Source organism: Heliconius melpomene, chromosome 11, assembly GCF_056956725.1.
Source record: "Heliconius melpomene rosina isolate 202511_hmr_F chromosome 11, ASM5695672v1, whole genome shotgun sequence".
Classification (NCBI taxonomy): domain Eukaryota; kingdom Metazoa; phylum Arthropoda; class Insecta; order Lepidoptera; family Nymphalidae; genus Heliconius; species Heliconius melpomene.
The window spans coordinates 1,833,102-1,853,803 of NC_140399.1; the positions used below are offsets into that span (position 1 = coordinate 1,833,102).

At 33.1% G+C, this 20,702-nt stretch overlaps 1 protein-coding gene across 1 annotated transcript in view; it reads left to right on the forward strand.

Annotated features, from left to right (window-relative positions):
- The window catches only part of dlp (glypican dally-like), an 83,064-nt gene that overhangs the window by 46,335 nt on the left and 16,027 nt on the right, over positions 1-20,702 (forward strand). Inside the window, exon 2 of the mRNA XM_085192784.1 lies at positions 4,478-4,630. Within this exon, the coding sequence (XP_085048910.1) occupies positions 4,478-4,630 (153 nt within the window). The remainder of the gene's footprint in view (positions 1-4,477; positions 4,631-20,702) is intronic.

The following is a 20,702-nucleotide window of genomic DNA, read 5'->3' on the forward strand; positions in this document are numbered from 1 at the left end:
CCATGCATTCTAAACAATTAAGTTATACGTTCATATTAAGCGACGAAATTCTTATACCATTGTTAAAACCTTTGTTCATCTTTGTTTATATTGTAACCAACTGATAAAAATGATTAATTGCTTTACCGCCAGCTTACTTAAGCTTTGCCGTGAGTGTTATAGCGCGGTGGGTGTCCCACGTGGCCTCAGTTAAGAATATGAATCTATATTTAACTTGGAAATATTTTTCTTAATATAGAAACGTTTATGAATAATTTGTTTACTTTAATATTTTCATTATAACGCGGCGTTTAGTTCCACCAGTTACCAGACTGTGGATTATTTTTTAATACTAGATTGTCTCTGCGTATCCTGTTATATGCGGGATAAAGCGGGAACCGAAATTAATAGTTTATACGTTCTGAATGATATTGACTGACAGATTTTGAAACTTAGCAACATCCAGAGACCAATCCTGTCATCAAGAATAAAATATATTATGTGGAATTTTAACCTGCACATCAGGATAAACAGAGGGAACTTAGTGTTAAGATACTCCGTTTCCCACTCCAAATTTTCAAGGTATTGCGTATCTAGGCGTAACTAAACATCGCACTTCGTTGAAATATAAATAACACTTAAAAATATCTAGGAATATACAATAGTGTATATAGTATATAATATGTATTTTAGGCAGTGTTTCCAAGTAACCCCGTCCAACATGGCGCCCGTACTGATAAAGACATACGAAGATTAGGATTTATCAGTGAGCCCACGCTACACGTTCTTGATTAACTTATACCTTTACATATAAACTGTACTAAAATGAATCTTAATATCTAGTGTTTAAAGTTGAAATTGCTTGTGTTATTTCCTATAGTTTTGATTTTTAAGATGATATTACTTTTGACAGTAATCAGCTTTATCGGTGGCCCAGAAGATGTTAAATTTGTTTAGAAGATTTGATACTTCGTGTTTTAATTAATTTGAAAATAAAACGAACTTTTAATATAATTTATGTTTACTGATTTTACAAAACTTATGGAGGATCTTGTATTTATAAAACCAATACATGTTACGGCAGAGAGAAAAAAGGGTTAAAACACTCCGTTTCCCAGTTTCGGCCGAAGATTTCGAGACTGTATGGCGAAAGTCAACGCTGAGCTATTTCCTTGGTGCTAGAGCAAAGAAATGAAAATATTAATAAATAATTATTCATTCCCCCCGAGTGGGGATAGAACCCACCATCACACCCTTACGCCCTTACACCACAACGATCTCACTCCACAGTCCACACCATACAAAATGAGAAGCCGTAAAATAAAATCATAATAGCAACATACATTTAAAAACCAATTGAGTAGATCGTAAAGCGAGATCAGCCCCTCGAATTCGTCACGTCCCTTCAGATTCGGTAAATATTATATTATCAAAGGCCTGTGGCTCCGTGTCTGTCGCCCTATGTATCCGTGGAGCTGGTGTGGTACAAGTAAAGGACTCTACAATTTTTATTTATTTATTATCATTAATAATATTTATTATCTTTGCACTTTTAAGCCAGCTTCATGCTGTATCACGCACGCAGCAGACAGGGGGAAGTTAGAGTTAAGACACTCCGTCTATTTATCACCTTAGTAATTATATTGTTTTTCTTTTATTTAATCGCTAAATAAAAGAATGTTAGTTATTACAACCGTTTTTTGAAGAACAACGGCTGTAAATACTATTACGATTTTTTTAAGTCAGGAACCTCAATATGCTAACTTTCTATATGTGAAATATAAATATAAACTTTATTTTTTTATCCCATTAGTATAGCTAACCTAATTAATTAGTTGAAATGCAATGTATGTGAATAGACGCGCCTAAATTAGTTGCGAGTTTACTTTCAAAACAATTGTTCTTAAAGTGGTGCGTTTGGCTCTGCAAAAAAAAGTCAAGTTTTAAATTAATATAATTTAAATACATATAATAATTCCTTCAAACATGACGACAGCCTCTTTATTTTATAGGAATTAATATAAAATAATCATATAAATTAATGTATTTATCAAACCTATCATCACTTTTAACTTGCACTACAATTTTAATTGAGATTGACCCCCACAAATATTATACGGAACACGTCAAACTTTATTACCACCGCATAACGATTAAAATCGTATAACATTATGTAGATTGTATCCCGGTTTATCCCGCGTCGTCGACAGCGAGCACGACCTCGTACAATAACGCTATCGAAATTCTAAAGGATTTGCGTTAATTAAGACGTTATTGTTCCAAATAATGTTTCTGTTAAACAATGGAAATTGTGTTTTTTGTGATATTGACAATGAGCGTAGAAACTTACTCGTTATAAATTATATTATTTTTATCGATGATACTTGGTAGGTCACGTAAAAAGCATGAGGACTCCTCGGAGGTTTCTCCTCTTCATGCTGGTTGCCTCGTGATGGAGTGGACAAGCAAAAGAAGTATACAGGAAACAGTCAGGGTTCGATGTCGGTATGATTGCATATCCTTGTATGACAAATATTCTTATATGCGTGATTGGACCGGAACTTGACTCTCATTACTTCTCAAATAAGGATATCTTTAACAGAATGTGATCGGATTGAAGAAGAACCGTGACTGAAAATATAATGTGAATCCTCCCTAAGGTTTAGCGATCCGTTTTCTCTGGCTACCCCGATAGAAATAGAAGTGCGAAACTAAAAAATGTATTTTTTTTAAACATCATGGAATGATGAATGATCTTTATGAGGTACTAGATTTGTATTAAAAAAAACAAATATGAAGTTTATAAATTTAATCTGTAATATTGATGTTGTTAATACAAGTAAGATAAACAACTTTAGAATTGTCTGGAAGAAAATAATTATTTCTAAGTGCATTTTAAATCGTCTCTGGCAAAGAGGAAATTTGAAAGATTTACAATAAATATTTTTAGGCTAACTTTTCGGAAATATCACGGTAGAGAGATTCAATTTCTGAGAAAACCCACTGACGTAAGTAGTTTACGGGAAACACAGGCACGCAGTCAAGTTTATTGATCAATTATAAACGTCTAATAGAGCGAGAAAGGAGTGTCTCAACAGTTAGTTCCATTTCCATAGCCTACTATACTACAGCGTAAAACTGAAGAAAAAATGTATTCACGTTAGTTATGTACATTTTGAATTGGGGTGGGGCGAATTTAGCCACTGAACACGCAATGCCTTAAGAATTGGGTGGAAACTGGGGAAAGGCAGTATTTTAATAGGAACGAGTGTTTTAATACTACAGTCCTATGTGCTCTGTGAAGCTATCAAATTTACCTCTAGCCAAATATGTAACTTAACCAAACATAATTTGGTAGGTAAAGAAAGATAGATAGGTAGATAGATATTTATAGAGTCCGCACATCAGTTAGTGATGAGGGTCCCATCGAGGGGGTGACTTCGGGGCCCAAATAAGTTTAAACATCCGTCCGTGGGGTTTTATTGCATTACGTCACTTGGGGAGGAAACGTCCATACTTGAAGTCATTTCAAATACTATACTGATAATTTGTGTTAGAGTGGCTGTATGAAGGTCCCTTACTTTACTTATATTTTTTTTTAGAATTATTCTTAAGTATATGAAATAATATAAATTTTCTATTATCAATCTATGAACTAGAAAATAACTAAAATTTAACTACCCATAAGTACAAACCCAACAGTAGCGTATCATTTATTTTCTTTGTTTATTAAAGAAATCAAACTGCACTAGACATTTTTCTATAAATATATCAAAAGTTTAAGACAGAAAAGTTTAGATTAAATAACCAATGGAATCCAACCCACACCCACTACGTCCAACAGGGCCAATTGCACCACAGCGACAACTATTATAATAATTTCTCTATGAATAAATTTACCGCTGCCCAACAGGTTTCAATTGAAACATTTTATTAAGCTTGTTCATAAAACTGTCAATGCAAAGAAAAATGGGTCCGCTTAGTTAGCCCTTAGTTAAGAACTGGAATATAAAATAAGTATACGACATCTATAATTATTGCAACTTACCTCCGAGATAAATGGTAAGTTAGTAACAGCTTTCAGCAGTTAACTAGGTTTATTTTTAAACTGTCAGTTAATAGATTACACTCAGGTTGCCTTAGGTTTATTTACAGAGGAATGGATTTATTCGACACCAAAAAAAAATCAATTAGAATCAATAGTTCCCGAGATTAGAGCGTTATACCAAACAAATTCGTTAGTTTTAGACTGTTAGTACAGAATAGATTATAAATTTACGTATCTCTTACTAGAGATTCAACCGTCGCTTCACTCGCTTAAATTTATTTTAGGACATAATGCCTCCAAGAATATGTGTACAAAGTTTCACGATAATCTATTTAGTAGTTTTCGTGTGAAAACGTAACAAACAAACATAAATTCACATTTGTAATATTAATATGATATTTCATATAATATTTCTATACAAAAATTAAATGGTAATTTCATTTTTTCCAGATGCCGGCGAGCTATGTCTGAACAAGGGTTGCTGCGGTGCCGGCGCACGCGCACGGCTCACCCTGCAAGCGCGGTCCCAACTAGAAGGGGCTTTACGCAGTGAGCTTAATAAGCTCGCTGATATACTGTCTTCGAAAGCTAAGCGGTTTGATGGTAAGTTGAGCTTAAATGATAGTTAATGATTAAGCTTAGATTTTGAGGCTGTCGTGGTGCAGTGGTATCTTCGATGGTTGTGGGGTCGATTCCCATTTGGAAGAATGATTTATTTAGTATTAACTCAACACGAAATTTCTGGAAAATTCAGCAGAAGATTGGGCACTATTGCTAACTTCACGCGTTCATGAGAAAAAAGCACAGAAGGACATACTACAAAGTGATCCTAAAAGGGTTCCGTTTTTTCCTTTCGGTAACGGTAGTAACGGAACCCTAAAAAGCGTAACCGTAAAACTGAACTATTAATTACTATTTTAATGACGACTCTTTTATATCGTACTTTATAAAACACTTGAAATAATTGTAAAAACCTGAGCAGAATAATAATTCACTTTCGTGTATTTTAATTTTTTACTTTTATATCACTTTATTTGCACGTTTATACACTCAAAGACACCAGGTTTATAACACTTATACACCTTGTAAACGATTTTACAGTCGGCGTGGAGTGTGGCAGTATGACGACATAATACCCTGGGATCCGGCCGTTGAATCCTGCATATACGAGTTTTCTTAATTAAACCTATATTAATGAATAATACATGATTAGTAGAACAGATTACACCTGGGTTGCCTGGAAGAATCCTGCCGCAATCACCTTTAATTACATTTTTTCGTAACTCGTTTTTGGAGAAAATTGCACCCATACGTTTTTTATATGAATCGCACATCATTTGAAAGATAATCGCATAAGGAATTGGAAAATTAAGGGTTGCCAGCTCTCAGTCTGCCGCAAGTCTAGGGTTGCCTGGTTTAAACATGTAACTAAATGTTAATAATTTGCACTCATGTGTTTTTTTAATGAATTATATATCAAATTAAAGCTTATTTTTTTCTGAACACTATAAAACAGGGTTGCCTGGAAAATTCCTGCCGCAAACAGGGGTTGCCAGCGTTTGAAATATTTTATTCCGGTTCCGTTTGACTATGGGAATAGACGATGAAATGCGCGGTCTGCCTTATGTTTTAAAGTAAAATATTATATAATAGAAGGTCAATCTTAAAATCAATGTTTATTCTAATTGTTCACCTGTTAAATGATGATTTTAATCATATTAAGTACATGCAGAAAACTATTTAAAGAAGAAGGCAAAGGCAGAAGAAATCATCCTTATTTTTCAAGTAAAATAATGAATCTATAATATTGAGTCTTTGCAAAATCTATTTTCTAAATACTAATATTTATTTATTCATTTAAATTACCATTTTGAAACAATTAAATTATCTAATTAAATAAATGTTTACAAATATCGATCTTCTATAAACTATTAATATACATACATATACATCATGTTCCCTTAATATAATGAAGGGTGACCATTATCGCGGATATTTTTTTTATTAATTATATTGAAAAATACATTTCAATGAACTCTCTCTCTCTCTCTCTCTCTCTTCGTCCTCTACTTGTTTGATTTGACAACGCTTGCCGCAATTTTTTTTTTCTCACGCAATTTTTAATAATTTGCATAGGAAAGAAATATATATAATAAGAATTATAATAAACGAAACTAAGTTAGCAAAATAAATTCGAAGAAAATCCGACAGTAATGCCGACTAATAAACGCTATTTACGGTTTATGACCAAGAGTCGGCAAATATCAATTAGTTGGCTATGTTTTACTATAGATAAACATTTTGCGGCGCGATACAAAGCAAACCAAATGCAATAAAATTATTTTTGAAGATGTATTGTTTCTAAATGCAATGAAAGTGCAGATGGCCAAATGAGTTGTTTTTGAGCATATTACTTAGTTATTTACCTTTCGTTTTGGAGTAAAGACGTTTTTACTTGACAAAAATGAAGACGTGTTTTTTGTGTGGCAGGAGTGAAAATGTGATAGAATTTAACAAGGAATCTCTCCAAAAGTGTAAAATTATGTTATTGTTTTAAAACAAAAATATAAATAAGTGTTTTTTAATTATTTTCTAATGCAAAACGTAAGTTGAAGTATACTTTAATGTTTAATATTATATAGTTTAATAAAATGTAGACAATTGTGGCCGTGGGAATTGCCTCAGTTTTGATTACACTAAGTTAGGGACGTGAGTGAGTGATTACGCTTTATTATAATTATAAGAATAATTCTTTCAGACCTAAATGGCTTAAAAACTATCAGCATAGACGGACAAGTTCTTGCTAGCGACATTTTTTTATCTATATTTTTTAATAGTTTTTATTAGTTGAATAGTTTTCATTTGCTTTGCAAAAACGTAAATATTCGTACCAAAAAGATGGGCGCCATAGTTCTTTCTACGGATACGGACGGCGTTGTCAAATCAAATAAGCAGAGGGCGAAGAGAGAGAGAGATTGTTTATTGAAATGTAATTTTCCATATTTTCTTAATTAATAAAAAAATATCCGCAATAATTGTCACCTCTCATTATATTAAGGAAACATGTTGTAATTAATACCTTATAGTAGATCGATATTTGTAAACATTTACTTAATTAGATAATTTAGTTGTTTTAAAAGGGTTATTTAACTAAATATTATTATTTATAAAATAAATTTTGCGAAGACTCAATATTATGGATTATTATTTTACTTGAAAAATAGGAATGATTTCATTTTTAAATAGGTTTGTGCGTGTACTTAATATGATTAAAATCATCATTTAACAGGTGAACAATTAGAATAAACATTGATTTTAAGATTGACCTTCTATTATATAATATTTTACTTTAAAACATAAGGCAGACCGCGCATTTCATCGTCTATTCTCATAGTCAAACGGAACCGGAATAAAATATTTCAAACGCTGGCAACCCCTGTTTGCGGCAGAAATTTTCCAGGCAACCCTGTTTTATAGTGTTCAGAAAAAAATAAGCTTTAATTTGATATATAATTCATTAAAAAAACACATGAGTGCAAATTATTAACATTTAGTTACATGTTTAAACCAGGCAACCCTAGACATGCGGCAGACTGAGAGCTGGCAACCCTTAATTTTCCAATTCCTTATGCGATTATCTTTCAAATGATGTGCGATTCATATAAAAAACATATGGGTGCAACTTTCTCCAAAAACGAGTTACGAAAAAATGTAATTAAAGGTGATTGCGGCAGGATTCTTCTAGGCAACCCAGGTGTAATCTGTTCTACTAATCATGTATTATTCATTAATATAGGTTTAATTAAGAAAACTCGTTTATGCAGGATTCAACGGCCGGATCTCAGTCTATAAATACTGTTCTGACTGGTGTGTCAGATAGCACACTTTATTTAAATATTTCTCTCATTGTTTTTCCAATTGTTTTAGATATATTCTTTTTATGTAGCTTCACGTTCTATCTCGTATATTTAGTTCGGTTAGGCAGAGGGAACCTGGTATTATGACGCTACATTCCCCACTTTTCGAGTTTTTGAGACATTATGTGTTAAGCAGCAGAGCTCAACACCACGCTGTCTTATTACCAAAGTTGGCAAATAAAAATAATTTAAATAATTTCCTTGTGTGGAATTGAACCCTCAACAGTTATTTTGTGCGAAAGTTATAAAAACATTTAATAATTTATAGAAGCTTTCTTTTTATCATTATCCGTACAGTAGTGCAGTATAAATTTCTAATAAGGTCCTACTCCACTCTTCACATTTTCGTATATTGGGTATCGAACTAAAAACCATCGCGTTACATTATGTTAACTAACTTCTTGTGAACCTGCAACTGCCATCGTTTCCACTAAGCCAGGAAACACACCACACGGTACAAGTGGCCGCGAATCTATCCCAAGCACCGTCCGCTACAATTTACAATGTCTAGACCACTTCAACTTGTTAGGACGTTAGGTAATGTTTTCTCGTAACATTACCGCCCACTGTATACATATGTATGACCATTTGTTATCTTATTTGTATATCTTAATTGAGATTTTGTAAATGCTATTATTTTCTTAATATATTTTAATCTTTAGAGGTTAAATTTATTGACAGACGGAATTCTATGTAGATTTTAATAATTGAGATTAAAGTTATTTATTTTATAAATTAATAGAACTTTGTTTCGAGACAAAGCGCGGCGTTAAGTTCCGCCACTCAACGCGCAATGCCTCTAGAATTCAGCAGAAAGTCGGGAAAGCTAAAAAATTAACTTGTAAACGTTGGGTGTTCTTACTTATAAATCGTCATATAGCTGATTAACAGTGACCTGGAAATACTGGAAACTTTTATTTAGATGTATCATGATAAAAATCGCAGTATCAACGTCAAATTACCTTGAAAATATTTAAAAAAAATATACTTTAAAGTTCACAAAAATCGTATGCTATATTCATTCATATTTCATAAGATGTTCTGGTGAGAACATTAAGTGAGTGGCCGGCGCGCCGTTTATAAATAGACGCGTGACCGCTGTCGGGTTATCGCGAGAAAACCGTACTTATTCTGCCCGTACTACTGGTTTTATTCAATTTGTATGAAGTAGAAAATAAAATTATTTATTTTTATTATTTCTATGTTGCCGTGCCGTGGTTTTGTTGTTTTTTTTTTATGTTGGCACTCAACAAGTCAGTAATAAGATAAAATGCCCAAAAAAAGATTATTACGTTATACTTCACTTTCAATCAACATCCGTAAGACAAATGTTTGTATGGACAATGACTTTAAAAAAAAAGAACTTCTGAAATTCAAGCACTACGCCCAACAAAACCTTTGTATATCCGAGTGTTTACCTCCTTCTTTTTCTCTACCATTTCTGTGTGAAATAGACGTGAGAAGTTACCACTTACTTAACGAAATCTAGCATTGAAATTTGTATTTTAATTAGGGATACCAACATTTTAACTTCTACGTTGTCAAAGCGAAGAAATAAAAAAATATTAAATATTTCTTTTCTCCAAATAGGAATTGAAAATGTACCTAATTCATATATAAGTTTGTAAAAAAGCAAATGGTAGAAGTAGGAGTTTTTGTTTTGTCTTGAAAGCTGACGAATAATAAATGAAGTCATTCAGACGGAATTCGCAGTACTGTGAGCCATATGAGCGGTATCAAACAAGGAGTGACCTACCCTAATAGAGATAATCCCGGGTTATCTCTTATATTTATTTTTCGAGAGAAATGTTCTTTAAATTCTAAGTAAATATATTTTTTTTGGTGGATTTCGTTGTTTTACAGTTATTTTTGGCGTTGATGACGATGTTTATTTAATTTTTAATTTTAGTTCTTCGCTTTGGTAAAAAGGCAAAGTGCGGCGTTGAGTTTCGCCACTCAACACGCAATGCTGCACCAACTGGGAATCGAACCCACAACCGCGTTACAGTGTGTAACTTGTGTCCCTGCGCCACGACTCCGAAACCCCGACCCTCAATTCCCTCCCAAAGTACTTATTCAAAAATAATTGATCGAATCTAAGAATATCTATCACTGTCGCCTAATATTCGATCATTTGTTAAATATTATCATTTCATTTCGGCGAATCGTGCTCTTCAAATTATTAGTCATCTAACGCGGTAATATTTCTTACTCTAGTATGTAAATAGAGTGCATTATGTCTCAGTGAAAACATGCCAGTTTTGAATGCGATGGTTCTGGGTACATATTCAGATCGGGTAAAAATTTAGCTGTATTTATAATTATAGTTGTTTCCATGGTCTGTTTAGAAAATGGTAAAAAGATCTACCAGTAGTTTTTAGCTTCATGCTTGTTCCCGTGAAAAGAAGAGCACCTTAACGAATTCAAGACATTGCATGTTACACTTTGTCTCCTTAGATAAAGAAATATTTGTCTATACTTTATAATAGGGTAATCTTTACAGGAAGTAAGGCAGAGGGAACCTGGGAACCTAGTGTTAAGACGCTTCCCGTTCCCCACATTCGTTACCGCCAGGAAATAAAACATTTTTTTTTTCTCCGGAATCGAATCCACAAGCGCAAGTGGCACACTTGTGCCCCTGCACCCCTACGGCCTCAAATTCATATAGAATTTATCATTTAAATATGTACTGCCACTTTCCCACAATTTCACCCAAGTCCTACAATTATGTTAACACATCCAAAGTGTACAGCCGTATGTAAATAAAGCTACATACTACTACGAGTACGTATGAGTAGTGTACTTAATCAACGTGAGAATTTCGAGATGAGTGAGACCTAATGAATTATTGGAAAGTAGAGTCAATATTGAATGTACGTATGGCTTTCAATGGTTTGAATGGAATGATTTTGAGATTTATACTGAAATAGGGATCCTTTTTCGCTTTTTAAGGCAAAATAGATAGTGATTATTCACTTATTTCTCCATTAAGTGTTTTAGTTTCATTGATTTGTGGTAAAATAACCGTACATACCGACGGTACATGTATGTGTTTACGTTTTAATAGATAAAAGATCCAAAAAGGAAACAAGACTGTCTTGTAAATTATTGTTATAAAAGATGAAATTAAAATATTTTTGAGGCTATGAAGGCTGAAGGGCACAATCACGCGACTGTAAACACGCCAGTTGTGTGTTCGATTCGCCTTCGGGGAATGAAATATGTAATAATTCCAACGAGGCAAATCGCGGGGTTAAGTTCCGTCAGTCAATGTATCCAGAATTCGCTGGAAAGTGGAGAACGGAAGTGTATTAAGAGGGACAGAGGGTCTTAACGCTAGGATCCCAGGTTCCCTCTGCTTAACCTGCTAAGTGCCAGCTAAGTTAAAAAATGAAGTATAGGGCCTTTTTTTAAAGTTAAAATACCTACGGTAATTGCGGAAATTCTATAACAAATTTTAATTTCGTCTCCTTTAATATTTCAGAAAATATAAATACGTCATTGTTGCACCAAATATCTAACACTTATAAATACATTATTACATAATGTACTTAGTTTCAAGGCTCGAGGCTTATGGAATAACAATTATTATTTATTTTGGAATTTTACATATGAGTCAATTTAAACTTCTTACAATAATATTGTTAAATATGATGATTTAACTAATATATAATGTAATATTAGACTATAATATAATAATGAAATGTTATTATAATAATTGAGAGCAATCTTAATGATGACTACATAAGAGCTATTGTTATATATTTTTAAACAATTACGAGTATGACAAATAATTCAAGGTGACTAATAAGTTAAGGCCGTAGTGGCGCAGGGGCACAAGCGTGTGTTAGTAAACGCGACGGTTGCGGGTTTAGTTGCCACTCAGGGGATCAATTTTATTTTAATTATTTTTTCACTGCTCTATAAGAATGTCTCAGAAAATTAATTGGAAATTGTGAAACATTATTTTATTACCCTAGATAGAACCCTCCTGTCTACTCTGCTATATTCGGGAGTTATCAAACTGTACTTTGAAAATAAAATGAAAACCGGCCAAGTGATAGTCGAACTCACGCATTTAGGGTTCCATACCTACACAAACGGCAAAAAAACATGTTTGTTGTAGTCCTTGAATATTTATTGAATTCTATTTTTCAGTATTTGTTGTTATAGCGACATCAGAAATAAATCATCTGTTAATAAAATTACCGTTAAACTATAATTGCTTATGAGATACAGACTGACAGACGGACAGAAAGAAGAATGTCCCATTTTGCTCTTTGCGTACGGAACCCTAAGAACACATAATTTCTACAAATAAATCAACTTTTACAACATATAAAAACAAAATTAATAAAACATAATATTATAATTAAACTTGTAAAGAAAGTATAATAAAAAATTTATCCGCCTTCAAACCTATATCCTATCCTAGAGCTATAAGAGACTCGAACATTAGTGATTGTGTCCGGCCAATTAATATAATGGCGGAGTAACTTTCGATCGGGTTGAGGTGACCGCGCCGTATATGGGTGTACTGTATGGCATGTACCGTTTGGATATACCCTTTGAGTGTACACGATCAAAGTCCATGTGTTCTCGTATTATATATAGGTTTGATTTCACGCTGTAGCACTGTATGTGGTGGGAACCTAGGAACCTAAAGTTAAGATACTCGGTTCCAATTAAGCCATTTTCGTGGTGGAACTCAACGTCGCGCTTTCTCTCGTTACCAGATCAAGGAAATGAAAATATTAAATAGATCATTTTCTCGAGTGGGCATCGAACCTGTCACGTTGCCCATATAAAGCACGTTTGCGCCGCTGCGTTACTACTGGTCTCAATTATCATTCTTTATAATAAATTATATAAGTATAATTAATTATATAATTTTATTATATGTAATAACAATACTTTCAATAAGAGTGTATATAATGTACTTTCATAGGAACTACTATAATTGAATAAACATTACATCCAACAATCATCTACAATAATAAATAATTACTCATAATAAAAACATGTCAAGACCGCTTTATAATTTGGTATGGGAAGACGTCCCTTATTTTTACTAGGTACCCTGAAGGTGACCTGTAGGTGTACGTGAAAGCTCTGCATCATCATTTCGACACTCCCAAATGAAGGCACTATTATCATAAAATGTGCCAACGATGGCGGTGTCTGGCATTTTTGGAGAAGACCTCCTTGCCTAAATATTATATTGTAACCTAATATGTAAATTCTCATTACAGAATAAAGATAATTAAATTAATTGTTACTGTTTAACTGTAATTAAATGGGTAATATCTTTTATTTAGCTTTACGCTATATCCTGCACTTAGTTGGGTAGGCAGAGGGAGCCTGGGAACTTTGTTAGGACACTCCGTTCCTATTAAGTCACTTCCATTCCTCACTTCACGCGGCGCTTTACCTCAACACCTGACCGAAGACATTATATAAAACTTACAACATTATAAAAAATGTTTTTTTTTAATTAGAAATTTAGACTTTTTAAAAATATTTAATTGAACACGTGTTTCATGGTTTATCATTTATATTCACCCCTAAGGGTGCAAATAAGCAGGCGAAGCTGCGCGCGTCCGCTAGTTACAATATAAATAGTATAATTTACATTATAATCAATTTTGAATACAAATCTATATATATAAAAGGACTTGTCCTCACTGACTGAGGTAAGACGCGCGCACAGCCGTAACCGCTGATGGTAGAAACGTGGAATTTGGAGTAATGTTTACTTTCGTTATCTGGACATCCACTAAGAAGGGATTTTGAAAAATTTTAACTCTAAAGGGGTGAAATAGGGGTTGAAAGTTTGTATGGAAAAAAATTTAAAACGGCACCGATTCTTATAAAATTTTAAATTTAGATTTTTAAAAGTATTTAATTGAACACGTGTTTCATCGTTTTCTAGAATTCTCCCCCTAAGGGTGCAAATAAGGGGTTGAAAGATTGTATGGAAAAATTCTTAAATCGCCACCAATTTTTATAAAATTTTAAATTTAGACTCTTAAAAGTATTTAATTGAGCACATCTTTCATGGTTTTCTAGAATTCTGCCCCTAAGGGTGCAAATAAGGAGTTGAAAGTTTGTATGGAAAAATTCTTAAATCGCCACCGATTTTTATAAAATTTTAAATTTAGACTATCAAAAATATTTAATTGAACATGTGTTTCATGGTTTTCTAGAATTCACCCCCTAAGAGTGCAAATAAGGGGTTGAAAGTTTGTATGGAAAAATCTTTAAATCGCCACCGATTTTTATAAAATTTGAAATTTAGACTCTTAAAAATATTTCATTAAACAGATGTTTCATGGTTTATTAGAATTCACCCCTAAATACGTAAGCGAAGCTGCGCGCGTCCGCTAGTATTAGCATAAACTAAAAACTTTTCAATTCCCCCGTTCAATATAAACTGAGTAAAGCCTTATTAGGGCAGGCGCCTCCGGCCAGTTCTGCGATTAGCAGTAAACCAGCGGGAACCTAACTTATGCATTATGTATGGAACCAGCTACGCTACTAGCTGACCGTTGTACGTGTGCTCTTTCTCTAACGAGATATATTGATTGTGGCTTCCCGGCGGATGGAGAGATTGATTGATATATCTAATGTTAAAGAAATTACAGTATATTGGAATTGAGTGACTATAGCAGGATGGTTTTAAGTTCGATTCTCTTTTAGGGGATGATTATGGTTTTTTTTTTAATTTGTGTGGAAAGCGGAGAAAGGACTGTTAATACTGAATTCTGTCTGGCTATCCTGTTAAGCGCAATGCTACTTGAGGCGCCCTAAGATAAAAGATAGAGAATAAGCAAAGAAAAATTCGCGTTAAGACGCCCCTTTCCTTTCTCACCGCTCAATTTCCAAGACATTGCTTGTTAAGGCGTAACATAACGTCGTGTGGGAGGGTATTATCAAAGCGAATCATTTTCATTATCCCATGGGAATCAAACCTACAACCGGTTACAATAAAACGACAAGACAATATAAAAACTAAAATTATTTTAAAAACCCGTAAATCTTCCATTTTTGCACTAATATTTGTTAAAGCGATATTAAATATCATCTTCAAACGCGCTAACAGCCTCAACATCTGCACTTTATCTTTCATCTGAAATGAAAATGCACGTGTTTATTTATATTTAGAACGCATTTCGGTGTTATCGCGAGACGTCTGCTGTTTCACCTACTTACTTTAAGTGTGGTGGTATTTATGTAGGTGTCATATTATTTTTAACGAGTACCTATTTACATATTTTGTATATTTTAGCCAGGTTGACACTCAACACGCAGTGTCTCGAAAATAAGGTGGTGAGTGAGGAACGTAATGTCTTAATAAAAGGTTCCCTCTGCCTGACCCCTGCTATATGTGAGATTTAGCGTGAATAAAAAAAAATGTGAGTTTTAATAATTTTTTATTGCAATGAATATTTTTTTTTATTTTAAAATTTACAAATTTTTGTAAGTCAGTCTATTGTGACGTCAGACAAAGCCGTAATGTCTCTACACCGCCATTTTCATTATAACTATAAAACTAATTTTAATATATTCATCCTTTGAATTCCTAAAGAAAAAAAACATAAAATTAAACTATTTTTTTTATATTAAACGTAGCAACATATTGATCAGCATCCAGTAGTCATCCCGTTAGCAATGCGTCTACTGAATGTGTGTCAAACATTTGTGCTGGCGATTTCGATTGACCCACTAGCGCTAAACGTACCTAAGTACTTTATATGTGTTTCCTGCTACTATGAGATGATTATCTATTAATTACAAGATATAATTATATAGATGCAGGTGGTCGGGGGTTCGATATCTGATATGGATGATACAAATGTATTACTACTATTTGACTGGTAACGTTCATACGAACAACTACGGGCGTAGAAATTGGGATTTTATAATATAGAGAAAATAAAGTTAAGGGAATAACTAAAATAGAAATTTCAACCTTTTACTTGCAGCTTCCAGTAGCTAAATGGAAATGAATGAATGATATGAAATTCGACGTTATAAGTAATTGTACTTATAACGTCGAAGCGAATAACTTGATGTAAGCCTATAAGCCTTCCTCGATAGATGGACTGTACAATACAGCAAATTATTATTAATTCGAACTAGTTCCTGAGATTAGCGCGTTCTACCAAACAAAATATTCATTTCTATAAATATCTATAGAAAATCAATTATTAATTGAACCGTCAAATGCCATGCGATTTACCTATATATAACAATCAGTAAACAAAAACCTATCGTGATTAACAAGAATTAAAATGAATCACAACACTATCAGTGTTCATTATTCAAATAATAATTAATGTATATCGATTTGAATAAAAATATTCCTATTTTGTTGCATAGAATGCAACTCTGTTTCGGTTTTTTAATAGATGGATATTTATTTTTTCTTTATTAATAACACTTTAATATTCCAACATTTTATTGTTATCTAGAATAGACTTAGTAAATTTCTTTTTTTTTATTTTCACACCACCTATTTTAAGACATTCCGTTCCCCATACACCGCCCAATGTTCCAGACATTAGATACGGCTTGGATCGTGGAACTCTATCTGTGCTGTCGTCTTCCAGTGGAAATTGAAGAAATCAAAATATTTCATTCCCTCGAATGGAAATCGATCCCACAACTGTCGCGCTTACAGTCAAACGACCAGTGACATACCTTCGGCTTTTATTGCTTACCCTAATTATGCATTTCATACTGAAATATTAAATAAATATTTTAGAAATTGTAGCTTACTTTACATTAAATGCCGAAGTTATATAATCATACTAACGTAATATAAAAAAAATACGAATTTAAGAGATGGCGTTAAAAATAATAGTCTAATCGATTACATTGTAAGCAAACATATTTAAAAAAAATACGATAGTGCTAATAACTTACGTAAAAAAAAACATTTACAATTCTTTAAAAGGAACGTAAAAGTGTACTTCCCTAATATTAATATCGATTTCCTCATGCCTGCGTAGAAAATATAAAGTATAGACATTAGGCATATTATGTATAGATGAGTATGGCCGTGTCGTGAGCGTGACTTGTAAAAAAACGTGTTTCGGCGATGCGTGAAAACGCCTAGTCCAAAACCTTTATGTTCGATGATTCGTGATTACGTTTTATTTCCTTATTTCTAGACTTTTTTCTTTATTACATTGTTCTACTACTACTGCAAGGGTGTGACTGTAACGCGACGGTCGTGGGTTCGATTCGATCCCCAGTCGAGGAAGTAAAATATTTATTTAGGTTTATATTTTCATTTCTTCGCTCTGGTGTCGAGGCAGAGCGCAATGCCTCCAGAATTCGGCAGGAAGTGGAAGTGGTGTAACACTAGGTTCCCTCTGCCTACCCTGGTGTTTGCGAGATTTACTGATTTTTTTTTTTTTTTCTACTGTAGTAGTATAATATGGTAATTGTACAAAAATCAACATAATCTTTTTTTAAATTATTAATTTGGTGTATTGTGTGTTGTTAAGTTGTGCCCGTTTATGCTTATAGCCAATTTTAAAAAAATACAATTTTTTTACATAAATTATAACCTGAGTTATTCTTATATATAAGCTATATTACTGTTAAGTAAATTAATTTAAATCCGTTCAGTAGTTTTTACATGAAAGTAGACCAAACATACACTCTCATTGCACATTTCTAATATTAATAGAATTCTAAAGTGAATTATACATGAATTCTGTGGATTTTGCTTATACTCCGATGTTATTGTCACACTTAATATAGAAAAAATAATGAATGGCACTGATAATCGCCAAACCTATCATTATTCCGCACAAATGAATACTTTAAAAACTATAATTAGACTCCAATCAATTATAGGCGTGACTGTGCTATGCTTTAATTTTTCACCTACAAATAAGGCTTTGTTCTACGCTGCGAAAATTGTAAAATAAAAATAAATTAATCTGCTTCACACTGTATTCTGCACATAGCAGGGTAGGCAGAGAGCATCTAGTGTCAAGACACTCTTTTTCTGACTTTCAGCCCATTTTTTCAAGATATTGCGTGTTTAATGGTGTTATTTTGCCTTGGTGGCAGAGTGAAGAAATGAAAATATTAATAAAAAAATAATTCATTTCCTTGAGTGGGGATCGAATCCACAACCGTCGCGTTACAGTCACACCCTTGTGTAAATAAAAAATAAAGTATCGGAATATACTTTTCAATATTGTTTCCTATTCAATTTCAAAATAACCGAAGAAAATGTTTATATTTCAAATAAATAATTTTCTCTGAGAAAGAAATAAAAAAATCTAATCTATGCTTCGACCACAAATAATATCACGTAAAATTTTATATTAACTGACTTTTCGTCTGAAATTATATTAAATGGCCGTCTCAACCAATATCCCTGCTAATTAGATTAAATAATAAGATTAAGGGATTCGTTACACCAATTCCGTTGAATTCCGTAATCCGTATAATGTAGGGCAACGAAAACAATACCGGCCTATTTAAACAAACTGAGCTCGGAGGTTGGCGTCGACAAGAAAACAAATGGTGTAAATGTTACATTAATAAAATTCATTTTATTAATGTAATACTCTACATAAAAAGTAATGACAAAGTTAAATATTTATTAAATGGACCGTTTATTTTGAGAGTGGTGTAAGTCCATTTTCTTTTGTTTCGAGAAAATTAAAGGTTAGTATGTCGATGATTATGCAATTTCATTTACCGACCGATTTTAAGTTGTTCAAAACATGGGTTTTTTTTTGAGAAATTAAACACGGACTAGTCATATATAAAAAAATGACATTAAATTAAGCATGAATTACGTGATAGCTCATTTTTCTCAAAAATGGACTTACACCACTTTCAAAATAAACGGTCCAAATAACCATTATGGCCCAGTGGTGTAAAATTTGACTGGTAATACGACGGTTAGACTCGACCCCAAACGAGGGAATGATTCGACCCCACTGGTGGTGTTAAGTTCCTGTACTTAACACGGAATGTCTTGGAAATTTGAAAAAAGGGACCGGAGTGTCTTCTTCCTCCTTCTTTCCACTCTGCGTGGTCTATTGCGTAAGGGGACCGGAGTGTCTTACAGGGAACACTTTTAATTATTTACCATTTTCTCCACTCAAGTTAGACTTATCACTGCTATATAGGGGAGACATGTAAGTTAAAAGATTCTTTCATGTCAATATATACTTATGTCTATATAAGTGTTTATATATTTTTTTCTTATTTTTTGACTTATCGCTTCAGATGACCTGAGGTCAACTGACACTTGGCTAGCACTCGAATGCAAGTCAGTATTTTTCACATTTGCCGCTTAAATATGAATGAAAACATTTTTTCTTATACGTACGAAACGTTAACTTAAACTTTTATTTAGGTTTTTTATATTTATATCATTCTCTTATGTATATTTTGTATTTTGTATTGCTTATTATATTTTATTTCACGTTATCGATTCCGATATAAATAAGATTTTTGTAACTTAAGCCTTTAAAAAAAGCTTATATATATTGCTACAATTATGTTCGTTAAGGAACTTAAGTTATAATTGAATAAAGATTACTTCAAAAACAACACTAGTAAATTCATTTTAAATTTCGCGTTGGTAGAGACAAATTTATTGTACGTATAAATAATGGGGCTTTTAAATCTGAATTTGAATCGCAAATCCAAGGCAGTGCTATGAGCTCTTCAACACAATGGACACCTGCATGGTGAATCTTAAGAAGTAGGAATGCTAATTATTTATGTTTTTGAGTATATAAATAAAGGTCACTAGTGACTCAGTGGCAAAAGCATATGACTGTAAAATGCGACGGTTGTGAGCTTGAGGCCCTCCCTTTAGAGGGAATGTATTAATTTTATCAATATTCTCATTAATATTATTCATTAATAGTTCTTTGCTCTGGTATCGAGACAAAACGTAGCGTTGAGTCCCGCCACTCAACACACAATGCCTCGATAATTCAGTGGAAAGTGGGAAACATAATGTCTTCACACTAGGTTCCCTCAGCCTCCCTTGCTTCATGCGGGATACAGTGTGAAGCTGAAAAGATATATAAATAACAATTAAAAATATAATAGACAAAACGCATAGTCCATTTGAAACCTTAGCGGGCGACACGCGCGATGTACGTCGAGCACGCGAGACGCGATGTTATCGAAGGCGCAAGTAGCGGTCATTGGTACCGATTATATTATGATAAATAGTATTACCATTTACTATATATATCATAGTCAAACATTTTTACTGGAAACGTATTTGTGTTGTGTACCCATTTTGATGCTGTTTTCACGCATTTAAAGAAGTTGAGTTGGCAGCTTTAGTTGTCTTTGTCTCTTGTTGAGATTTCCAGTGTTCTATATATTAATTGCTTATATACTGAAATTTGATGTTTTTCGTTATTTTTGTATTGGAAAATTTGACTGTAACTGGGATCTTTGTGAATTCGGTTTCCATTTGATAAAATGATTTGTTTTCATTTCCACCCTCTTTCATTCAACCCACCTGGAAATTATGTCGGAGTGCGAGGAAGGTAGCTTTGAATACTAGGTAACGTTATCACATGCGGGATACAACGTATAGCTAAAAAAACCCAAATCCAAGTTTTTACCAAATCTAAGGTTTATCGTCATAACTAAGAATTAATGAAACAAGAATTAAAAAATGTAAAATAAAATATTCAGCTAAGTATGTATAATACTCAGCCCGGTAGGTACTTGTTAGAAAGTCTTGTGAA